Below are 11,721 nucleotides of genomic sequence, written 5' to 3'. Positions count from 1 at the left end.
TTACTTGAATTAATCAATGTAAGGTTTTTAAAAGAATTCACTACTATGCACTTAACAAGAACCACTCAATTTCATAAACTTAGAAGACCCCCAAGAGGCATGAGCTCAGCTGTAACTCCCACTCACCTTAAAAGCTCAAATAAAGTGCTTCCTTTCTTCAAGATATACCAACCGACCCTCTAGGCTCTATCACTTCATTTGGTTCCTTATAAATATGCATTTGAGCTAAAGCTAGCTCTCATCTTAAGCATACCAAACAGTTCTTATATCCCTTTTGCACCTTCTCAGTTTACAACTTGTGTCCACTAAAAATGGTTTCAGCAAAGAAAACTAGGTCTTCCACTAAAAATGATCTTTTAGTCCATGAAGAATTAGAACAATCTCAAGAATCTATTTCTGTTGTTGCACCAATTGTGTCCTCATACAATGAGAAAATTCGCCCTGTTCTTGATGCTGTTGAAAACCTGAGGCGCCTCAACATTTCTAAAGAGGGAATACAACTTCCCACCATTGTGGTTGTTGGTGATCAATCTTCTGGGAAATCCAGTGTGCTTGAATCTCTTGCTGGTATTAGTTTACCCCGTGGCCAAGGCATATGCACCAGGGTCCCTTTGATCATGAGGCTCCAAAATCACACTCTCCCAAAGCCAGAACTTATTTTGGAGTTCAATGGCAAAACCATTTCAACAGATGAAGCACATGTCTCTGATGCAATAAACCTTGCCACAGAGGAGCTTGCTGGTTCTGGCAAAGGGATTTCCAACAACCCTTTGACTCTTCTGGTGAAGAAGAATGGTGTTCCTGATCTTGCCATGGTTGATCTTCCAGGCATTACTAGGGTGCCTGTTCATGGCCAACCTGAGAATATTTATGACCAGATTAAGGATATTATCATGGAGTACATTACTCCTGATGAAAGCATCATCTTGAATGTTCTTTCAGCAACTGTTGATTTCACCACATGTGAGTCCATTAGGATGTCACAGACTGTGGATAAAACTGGTTTGAGGACACTTGCTGTGGTTACAAAGGCTGATAAGTCCCCTGAAGGCTTGCTAGAGAAGGTGACAGCTGATGATGTTAACATTGGTCTTGGCTATGTTTGTGTCAGAAACCGCATTGGAGAGGAGTCTTATGAGGAAGCAAGAATTGAAGAATTGAAGCTGTTTGAGACTCACCCTCTTCTTTCCAAAATAGACAAATCTATTGTGGGTATTCCTGTTTTGGCTCAAAAGCTTGTTCAGGTTCAAGCAATGATCATATCTAAAACTCTGCCAGATATTGTTAAGAAAATCAATGAAAAGCTTGCTAGTAATTTATCTGAGTTAGAGAAATTGCCTCCCAACTTGTCATCAGTGGCTGATGCTATGACAACTTTCTTGCATATTATTGGGTTGTCTAAAGATTCTCTGAGAAAAATTCTTATAGCAGGAGATTTTGGGGAGTACCCTGAAGACAAACACATGCATTGCACTGCTCGCTTGGTGGAGATGCTTGATTCGTTCGCAAGTGATCTTGATGGAAGTTCTGAAAGTGATCCTGCCAAGGATTTTCTTGTGGAAGAGATACAGATGTTGGAAGAAGCAAAGATGATTGGTCTTCCAAACTTCATGCCAAGAACTGCTTTCCTTACTATACTAAAGAGGAAAGTGAATTCCATTGCAAAGAAACCAATTGATTTTGTTGAAAAAGTGTGGGACTATCTGGAAACTGTTGTGGTTTATGTATTAGCGCTCCATTCATTAAATTATTATCAGCTTCAGCTTTCAGCAACAAGAGCAGGGAATAGTCTTATTGGTAAGAAGAAGCAATATTCAATCAAACATGTGCTGCAATCTATTGAAATGGAGAAGAACACGGATTACACTTGTAATCCTGAGTACTTGCAGGAATATGATAAGCTGATATCTCGTCGAGATTCTTTTTTGAGGGAAGTATTGGATGTTAAGAAGCCGTCAAAAGTAAAGCTTGAAGGTGTTGGGGTAATTGATGTTGGTTATTTGAGGGATCACACTAAAATTCTTAGCCAAGCCTTTGATTTGAAAGTGAGAATGATAGCTTATTGGAAAATTGTGCAGAGGAGGCTGATTGACTCTATGGCATTGCATTTAATGTTGAGTATCAAAGACCTTGTAAACCATGAGCTTGAAAAGGAGATTTGTCATGATTTGATGTCTCCAGATTGCGGTTGGATTGAGAGGCTGTTGGAGGAGTCTCCTTCAATTTCTGGGAAGAGAGTGAAGCTTAGCAGAAGTGTTAAAGTACTCCAAGAAAGCAAGGAGACAGTAGCTAATATCATGGAGAGAATCAGAATGGTGACGGTAAGTTGTAATGCTCCATGTTCTGGAAGGCATCCCGTCCTCTGATCCAAGCTATTCTACCATTTTTGAAAGTTTTGAAGGTCACCTTTTCTTTTCTTGTTTGGTTATGTCATTTTGAAGGTTGTTCACTTTTGATGTTTTATGATCGACACATGTGTTGTTGATTCGATCATTTTTGGATGTCTTAGTAGTTTGATTTTTTTGTTGGGTTGATGTTATTGTAAAATGTCAAGGTTGTTTTTCATGTTATGGACAACTCTGTTAATTGAATCTATGGTGGTTACTATGTACTTTCCATGGTGTGGTTTGTTTTATTTAGTTTCTAAGTTAATTGAATCACCAAAACCTCAAAGACAGGAAGTTACTATGTTCAATCATTGGAAACGAAAGGCCAGGTAATCAATTACAAGGATAGTAACAATGAAACTCCCAAATTTTATACGAAGAAGAACTGTGTTAGCTGCATCTTAATGACCCTAAAAGTGCATACAGGCCAAAGGGAAACACATAATTAGTTAAGACATTTAAAAAAGTTTCAATTAGAAAAAGATCACATTACTGAACTCTTGATCACACTAAAACAGAAATCAGTCCCAGATAGGATATCCTTTGTTTTTGCTATATTTCCAAACTCCCTCTGTTCCTATTACCATTATACCAGAATAAGCCCCAGGTACATACAATTCTTTGTTAAACATAAGCAGTTGCAGAGACAGATGTAAACTATGCAGCAAAAACACATAAAAATATAACACTCTTTAGACATCAGAGTTTTCATAAAAACAAATATAAACAAATCAATATATAAAAAATAGATATCGAAATGTCAATGATTTTTCTCCACTGTGTGCATGATAGAACAATTTTACTTCAATAACCTAGAAGTACTAAAATATAAGTACCCATCCGATCAAAAAATTAATTATTTAAGTACTCATATCTCAATCATACTCACCCAACTCATATCTCAATCACCTTTGCCAAACCTAATACTGTATTACTTAAGGCAATTTCTGTGGTGCCCGCAACTTTTTTATGGGTAGCGTACAGGAATTGCGTGGACCAATAACATTATTTCATTTGTTTCGATTTTTTTAAATCCGGAATAATAGCAGTGGCCTTTCGTAAATCATGAATTTACCCCCTAACTTCATTTATTTATAAGTTGGTCCCTTAGCTAAGGTAAAAGAAAACAAAAGCTAAGTTAAAAAGATCTTGGAGGTAATTTACATTATGGGTTCGTGAAAGATTAGATTAGGGTTCATGAGATAGGTTTTGTTCCTGAAGTCACCTAGATTGATTTCCTGATTTCATTTCATCTATTTGAACTGTCGTCTTCGGTAGCCTTTGGTTTGTGTGATTTCGAGGGTTTCACAGGTGATTCTTCTTCGACTGTGCGTTCACTGATGAATTTGGTTGTGCTCGTCTGTGTCGCTGTAAGATTTTGATACGGGTGTTTCGATTTGTACACTACTCTATTGAGCAGGGATCGAAGTTGTCTGTGGACATTTGCGGCTACCTGAACTGGTATGATTTTTAATAATTTTTACCCTAAGTATGGTTTTATTAGGTAGCAATGTCTTGAATCGTCGGTTTTGATTTTATTTCAGAGTTGGGAAAATGAATGATTCTTCAGGAGATAATTGGCTTAATCCGTTTGATGACGAGCTTTATATCATCGATGAGGATGATTGTCTGAATTCTAGCCCTGCCAACGGTTTGAAGCAGGGTGTGAATGAAGGGAATAATGATGGGGAAAATTTTGTGGATGTTGATGAGATGTTTGAAACTGGAAATGACAGTCAAAAAAACTCTGATGTAGAAGTTAAAGTCATGAAAAGGATTACTGAATTGTCTGCAGACGACATTAGAGGGATGGATTTCTCTTATGAGGAGGAAGCATGTGAATTCTATTCTAAATATGCTCGTATCCGTGGATTCTCTCCAAGAAAAGATGATGTATACAAGGATGATGATGACAAGATTATCTCACGACAGGTGGTGTGCAATAGGGCTGGTCAAAGGCATCAGAAGCATATGCATAATAGTGGCAGAAGAAAACAACCTAAGCCTATTACTAGAGTGGGTTGCCTTGCTAGAATTCGATTTCGTTGTTTTTCTAGCAGTAAAATGTGGAAAGTGGTTTTTTTTTGCGATGAACACAATCACCCATTAACACCATATAAGCATGTTCATTTGATTCCAAAATTCTGGCAATTGAGTGAAGGGGACAAAGCTCAAGCAGAAGGTATGAACCTATTTGGTGTGAGGACCTGCAATATTATGGAGGTGATGATGGGCCAAAAAGGTGGCGCTGAGTCCGTAGGCTTTACCGGCAAGGACTTGGCCAACCACCTAGACAAGCAAAAAAGGAAAAGAGTCAAAGATGGTGATGCAGTTGTGGCGCTGTCCTATTTACAAGGAAAACTTGACAGTGACCCACTATTTTTCTTCAAGTACAACAAATCGGAACAAGGTAATCTCCTTAACTTGCTATGGTGTGATGGAACCAGTAGAATGGATTATAACGTGTTTGGAGATGTGGTTGCCTTTGATAGCACATACAAGAAGAACAAGTATAACAAACCTCTTGTGATTTTTTGTGGATACAACCACCACAAGCAAACAACTATCTTTGCTGCTGCACTTGTTCATGATGTGAAAACTGAGACTTTCATATGGGTTTTGGAAACCTTTGTAAGATCAAGTTTTGATCTAGTAGTACAACTCTATGTTTTGATGATTACAAGTTAACCTTTTGATATGAACAATTGTGGTACTCTAACGTGTTTTTCTGAGTGTGCTATTTACAGGCTCTGACCTCAACTCAATCTCACACAAATCAGAAGCACTGTGTATAAAGAGCAACCCAAGCAACGCTTTCGCATTCACCATGTTCAGTATGAACAGTGGAAAAGCTTCAGAAGTTCTGAAGTTATACAAACTCTGATGTGGACTCAGTCACTAGAAGCTCTGAAGATCCAGAAAGTCTGATAACCAAGAAACACTGAAGGCTCAGATATTCTGATGGTGTAGAAGACTCTGAAGATCCAGAAGCTGATTAGTGAAATTCTGTTGTCCAGAAGCAAGATACTCTGAAGACCATGTTCTTCCCTCTGAGTTCAGAATCAGAAGAAACAATGGTCAGAGGATCTGGGCTTTCCCTCTGACTCTGATCAACCGGCTTCACAAGTTCCAATATGAAGCATCCCCTGATCAGAAGTCTCCTAGGTTTAAAGGTCAAGTCGCTATCCAAGTACAAAAGCAACTGTACCTTCCTGACGACCTACCTAACAGTCTCAGACACAGCAGAAGCTGGATTTTCCAGAACTGCCCTCCAACGGTAGCATTTCCCATGCAACGCTCAACCCTAATCCTTGGAGTATATAAAGAGGCTGAAGACTGAAAGAAACGGCCAGAAGAATTCACATAAGCGCAAGACAAACTTAAATTCTTCTAAGCTTTCTTTCATCTGAAATTCATTGAGTTTACTATTAGCTTTTTAGAAGCAAATCTCTTGTAAACAATTCTTTGATAAACAGTTTGTTTAGTTCCTTTAGGAGATCAAGGCTGATCGGATCCTAGAGAAGACTAAGAGAGTGAATCTTAGTGTGAGCTAAGTCAGTGTAATTGTTAGTCACTTGTAGGTTTCAAGTGCAGTTGTAACTCTTACCTGATTAGTGGATTGCCTTCATTCTAAGAAGGAAGAAATCACCTTAACGGGTGGACTGGAGTAGCTTGAGTGATTTATCAAGTGAACCAGGATAAAATCCTTGTGTGCTTTTCTATCTCTTATCTCTAGCACTTAAGTTCTCGAAAGATTTGTCAAAATCTTTAAGGTGGAAGTTTTATACTGAAAACGTTATTCAAACCCCCCCTTTCTACCGTTTTTCATACCTTCAATTGGTATCAGAGCGCAAGTTTTGATTACCACACCTAACAGTGTTCAGTGATCCGGGACGGTGTGAAAAACAATGGCTGCCACCAACAGTGAAACTCAAAGAGATGGTTACAATGCAAAGCCTCCTATGTTCGACGGTCAAAGGTTCGAATATTGGAAAGATAGACTGGAAAGTTTCTTTCTGGGTTTCGATGCAGATCTCTGGGATATTGTTGTGGATGGCTACGAGCGTCCAGTTGATGCAGATGGCAAGAAGATCCCAAGGTCAGAGATGACTGCAGATCAAAAGAAGCTGTACTCACAACATCACAAAGCAAGAGCAATTCTTCTAAGTGCTATTTCCTATGAAGAGTACCAGAAGATTACAGATCGTGAGTTTGCAAAAGGCATTTTCGAATCTCTGAAGATGTCTCATGAAGGAAACAAGAAAGTCAAAGAATCAAAGGCATTGTCTTTGATCCAAAAGTATGAATCCTTCATCATGGAGCCAAATGAGTCAATTGAAGAAATGTTCTCCAGATTTCAGTTGCTTGTAGCTGGCATACGACCTCTCAACAAGAGCTACACAACAAAAGATCATGTCATAAGGGTCATCAGGTGTCTTCCTGAAAGTTGGATGCCTTTAGTGACTTCAATAGAGCTCACGAGAGACGTTGAGAATATGAGTTTAGAAGAACTCATCAGCATTTTGAAATGCCATGAGCTGAAGCGCTCAGAGATGCAAGATCTGAGGAAAAAGTCCATAGCCTTGAAATCTAAATCTGAAAAGGCTAAGGTTGAGAAGTCAAAAGCTCTTCAAGCTGAAGAAGAGGAATCTGAAGAAGCATCAGAAGATTCTGATGAAGATGAGCTGACTCTGATCTCCAAGAGACTCAATCGCATCTGGAAGCACAGGCAGAGCAAATACAAAGGCTCTGGAAAGGCAAAAGGAAAGTCTGAATCCTCAGGTCAGAAGAAGTCCTCACTTAAGGAAGTCACATGCTTTGAGTGCAAAGAATCAGGGCACTACAAAAGTGACTGTCCAAAATTGAAGAAGGACAAGAAGCCAAAGAAGCACTTCAAGACAAAGAAGAGTCTGATGGTGACATTTGATGAATCAGAGTCAGAGGATGTTGACTCTGATGATGAAGTCCAAGGACTCATGGCTATTGTCAAAGACAAGGAAGCAGAGTCAAAGGGAGTTGTTGACTCTGACTCAGAATCAGAAGGAAATCCTAACTCAGACGATGAAAATGAGGTATTCGCTTCTTTCTCTACCTCTGAACTGAAACATGCATTGTCTGATATTATGGATAAGTATAACTCCTTATTGTCTAAGCATAAGAAGCTGAAAAAGAACTTATCTGCTGTTTCCAAGACTCCTTCTGAACATGAGAAAATTATTTCTGATTTGAAAAATGATAATCATGCCTTGATCAATTCTAACTTTGTGCTTAAGAACCAGATTGCTAAGTTAGAAGAAATTGTTGCCTGTGATGCCTCTGATTGTAGAAATGAATCTAAGTATGAAAAGTCTTTTCAAAGATGTAATTCAGGTTCCCTCTGATACGATTGTCCTACACGATGCTGGGACAAGAGGTTCGACAATCGCTTAACAATAAACAAAACTTAACAACAAAACAATAACACTCAGAAGTTGTTAACCCAGTTCAGTGAAAACTTTCACCTACGTCTGGAGGGTTTGCACCCAAAGAAAGGAAATCCACTATCTCAAGATTCAGGAATTACAGACACTCATGAACACCTCAGTTCATAGTTCACTTCCTAATCTACCCAGTGTATTTCTACTTAGAATCTCAACCTAAGTATGAGAGCCCCTCTCACTTTCTCTCAATCACTGCCACAGTGATTGGTAAACACAATGAACAATCAGAGTTTGAATGTCATCAAACAACACAGAACCCTTCTTTGCTTTATAGAATCAGTGAGCAAAGAGGATTCACAAATAACAAAGAACGAAGCACACTAACAAATCCTAAAACACACGATCTCTCTCTATCAGCTTCAGTTCACTTCACGTTTTAGGTCTTCATCCTTTTATAGACTTCAGCAGCGGTAGCATGGGCTTTAGGGTTAGCACGGGCTGAAGAAACAGATTCCAATAACAGCAATTTGAAAACGCAATCTTGATAGATTCGGTTTCTTATTGCACAAGTAAAGATAGAAATCAATCTTTTAACAAAGATTGTTTCAACAAATAACAACCCAACAACTAAAACCCTTCTGAGATAGTTACTTGCTCCTCAAGTAACTCAAAACATATCTTCAACAAATCTTCAGAAGGCCCATAACAGAAACACAAGCTGAGGACTGATGTCCTAGCCTCACGAGGTCAGATGCCACGACATCTGCTTCGACAATCAGTTGTTTTGACAAAATGCAAGGCAACATGTTCCAACAATCTCCCCCTTTGTCAAATTTTGTCTAAAACAACTCACAATCAGAGAGGATAAAAAACTAGAGAGACAATTCTCCCCCTTAGTCAGAGCTCCCCCTCAAACTGATGCATCTACACAACCAACTACCATACTTCAGAAGACATAGTCGGAACAACCACTTAGCAGCACAAACACAAAACCAAAGGTACAATCAGCCTTAGCACATGATGACACCAAAATAGATTAGCTTGAACATCATCGTATCAGAAATACTACCATCAGAAGCTGGCAGCACATACCCAGAAGAACAACTAACAGAAATACTGCTCATCAGAAGCACCATCAGAAATACTGCTCATCAGAAGAAAATACTGCTCATCAGAAGTAACATTTCAGAAAACAAACATAGCCATCGTCTTGAAACTTGTCTTCAGACCAGAGCTAACACTATCAGAACACACATAGCACAGTAGAAACAGAAGCAACTTCACCTAACTTCTGAGAACATGAACATCTGAACCAAAACAAACTTCTGATCTGCGAACATCTGAACAGAACCAACTTCTGAACCACTAACTTCTGAACATAAACAACTTCTGAAACACAAGCTTCTGAACATAAACAACTTCTGAAACTTCAAAACATCAGAAAAACACTGTTCACAAACATCTGAAAACACTGTTCACAAACTTCTGAAACTTCAATCTGAAAACACTGTTCACAAACTTCTGAAACAACACTGTTCACAAACATCTGAAAACACTGTTCACAAACTTCTGAAACTTCAATCTGAAAACACTGTTCACAAACTTCTGAAACTTCAAAACATAAATCTTCACTTAAACACATACTACTGAAAACACATACTACTCCCCCTTTTTAGCACAAATTTGCAAAGGGTGCACGAATACATCAAAAATAAAACGAACTAGCCTTCAGAACTGCAGTCCTTTCCCGATCCTTCTGCACTTTCCTCTGCACACTCTTCAGATCCTTCCTCCTCTGCATTACACACATTCGGAGCAGCAGCACTTTGGTCACCTTCTCGACGTTCTTCTTCTTGTAACTTGAGTAGCAACGCATCAACTTTGAGCTTCCTGGCAGTGCTCACCCTGATTGTCTCCTGCAAAGCCTTGGAAACTTCCTGTAATTCAGCAATTATGGCCTGAGTGCCAGATTCAGTCACAGGAGAAGCAGATGTTCTGCTAGTTGGTAAGGCAATGTCTAGAACATGTGGCTCCATAAACAAACGTTGATCCAAAGTGATTGGAACGCCACAAGACATAGCCACATCATCAGCCCTGAGAATCTGAGGATGTTGCTTCAGAATGATCTCAGTCAGAAGCGAAGGAAATGAAACAGGCAGCTTCACAGCACAAGTATCAGCATGCTTCAATGTCTGCTCAAACACAAAAGTTCCAAAGTCAAAAACCATAGACTTGCCAATCCTATAGATCAATTTGGCAAGCGTTGCAGAAACACCAGAAGTATGTTGAGTAGGAACCCAATTCACAGCACCAATCCGGTTAAGAATAGCATACTTCACACTCAGATTTCCAGTAGACAACAACTTTTTGCTGGGCCACTTCTTCACATGACCTGCAGTAAGCTCCTTGGCAACATCATCCATGGACACTTCTTCATCAACAAATTCAATAGCACTTCTTCCAAGTGCTTGATTGATCACAGCAGGTGAAAACAATACACATTCAGCCCGTACATAGACTTTTCTGAAATCTGCACTATCAGGAAGTCCCACATCAACAGAGAGATTCACCAGGAACTCTCTCACAAGCTTCTCATAGCACCTTCCAACATTCTGAACAGTCTTCATCAGACCTGCTTTCTCAATAAGTGCAATAACATCTCTGCATTCAAGAACATCAGAACCAACATCCCTTTCCTTGGCCATTCTTCTCTTGCAAACAAACTTCCACTTCTGAACATTCTCTTCTAAGTGGAAGGACACTCTATCAATAGGGACAGCAGGAACATTCTGAGGAACACGCTTACCAGAAAACTTCCTTTTATCAGAAGATCGAATGTCCTGAACACCGACTTCAACATCTGACTCAGAGTCTTCAACTTCAACTGGAATCTTCCTCTGCTTCTTCTCAGTGGGAGCCTTTGCTTCCTTTTGCTTCCCCTTACTCTTCACACTGGCCTGTCTGGATTTCTTTGATGGAGTAGGTGTGATCTCAGGAGAAGAAATCCTTCTTTTCTTCTTCATTCTCGCAGCAACACTATCAGCAAAAGTCTCAGTCAGAGGAACATCATCAGAAGCATCATCAGAGATGTTCTGAACAGAGGCTGGATTAGCATCCTTCGACGAGGATGAAACAGAGATATTAGGCGTGGTAGCATCGCCTGAATTTTCATGAGAAGTGGAATCCTTTCCAGGAGTTTCTTGAGCAGAACTTCCCTTAGACCCAGTTGTCTCAACATCAGCCACAACATCAGGCACAACATCAGGAGGCGATTTCACTGGAGAATCTTCATCATTGATTTCTTCTTCGTCAGGAACATCCTCAAGGATAGGAACATTCGGAGCTTTGCTATTCTTGACCTGTGATTTGTAGACCTTACACGTTGGGTTTCTTGATCGCATCTTCTTGGAGGCTTTCTTGGACACAGAAGACGGTTGAGAAGGATCACTCTTCAAACCCATACACTTGACTCCTTTAGCAGTTCTTTCAATCTTGGCCTTGACAGATTCCTTCTTTCCTGAACTTTGAGACATGACGAATCGAGAGGAAATACAAGCAAAGTACAGAACAATGAAACAGATTTGCAAATCAGAGATGATGAGTCTTGAAGAAGATAGATGCACAAGCGGTTGAGAGAACACAATTTGCCCGTTGGAGGTAGTTATAGGAAATGTGAACCATGAAGTAACTTTCTCTCTGCTGATGTCACAACGGCTGTTAATGATGACCAAGAATAAACTAGCCGTTGACACACTAGGGCACACGCTAATTGCTATGCATCAGAAAGACAAATCCCTAGACTTCCTCTTAATTTTTCAAAAGTGATAGCATCAAGGGGTTTTGTGAAAATATCAGCCAACTGCTTGTCAGTTGTCACATGCTCCAAGTTGACAATTTTATCCTCCACCAAGTCT

General features: G+C 39.6%; 1 protein-coding gene across 1 annotated transcript; it reads left to right on the top strand.

The window, feature by feature from the left end:
- Positions 1 to 213: 213 nt before the first annotated feature.
- Positions 214 to 2,611, top strand: LOC130734622 (dynamin-related protein 4C-like). The gene has a single exon (XM_057587128.1). The coding sequence runs from the start codon at positions 312 to 314 to the stop codon at positions 2,364 to 2,366; it is 2,055 nt and encodes a 684-aa protein (XP_057443111.1). The 5' UTR covers positions 214 to 311; the 3' UTR covers positions 2,367 to 2,611.
- Positions 2,612 to 11,721: the final 9,110 nt, after the last annotated feature.

The sequence above is a fragment of the Lotus japonicus genome, chromosome 1 (assembly GCF_012489685.1).
Source record: "Lotus japonicus ecotype B-129 chromosome 1, LjGifu_v1.2".
NCBI classification, from domain to species: Eukaryota; Viridiplantae; Streptophyta; class Magnoliopsida; order Fabales; family Fabaceae; genus Lotus; species Lotus japonicus.
Note: the sequence above shows the minus strand (reverse complement) of the source record. Positions and strands in the feature narration are given on the sequence as shown.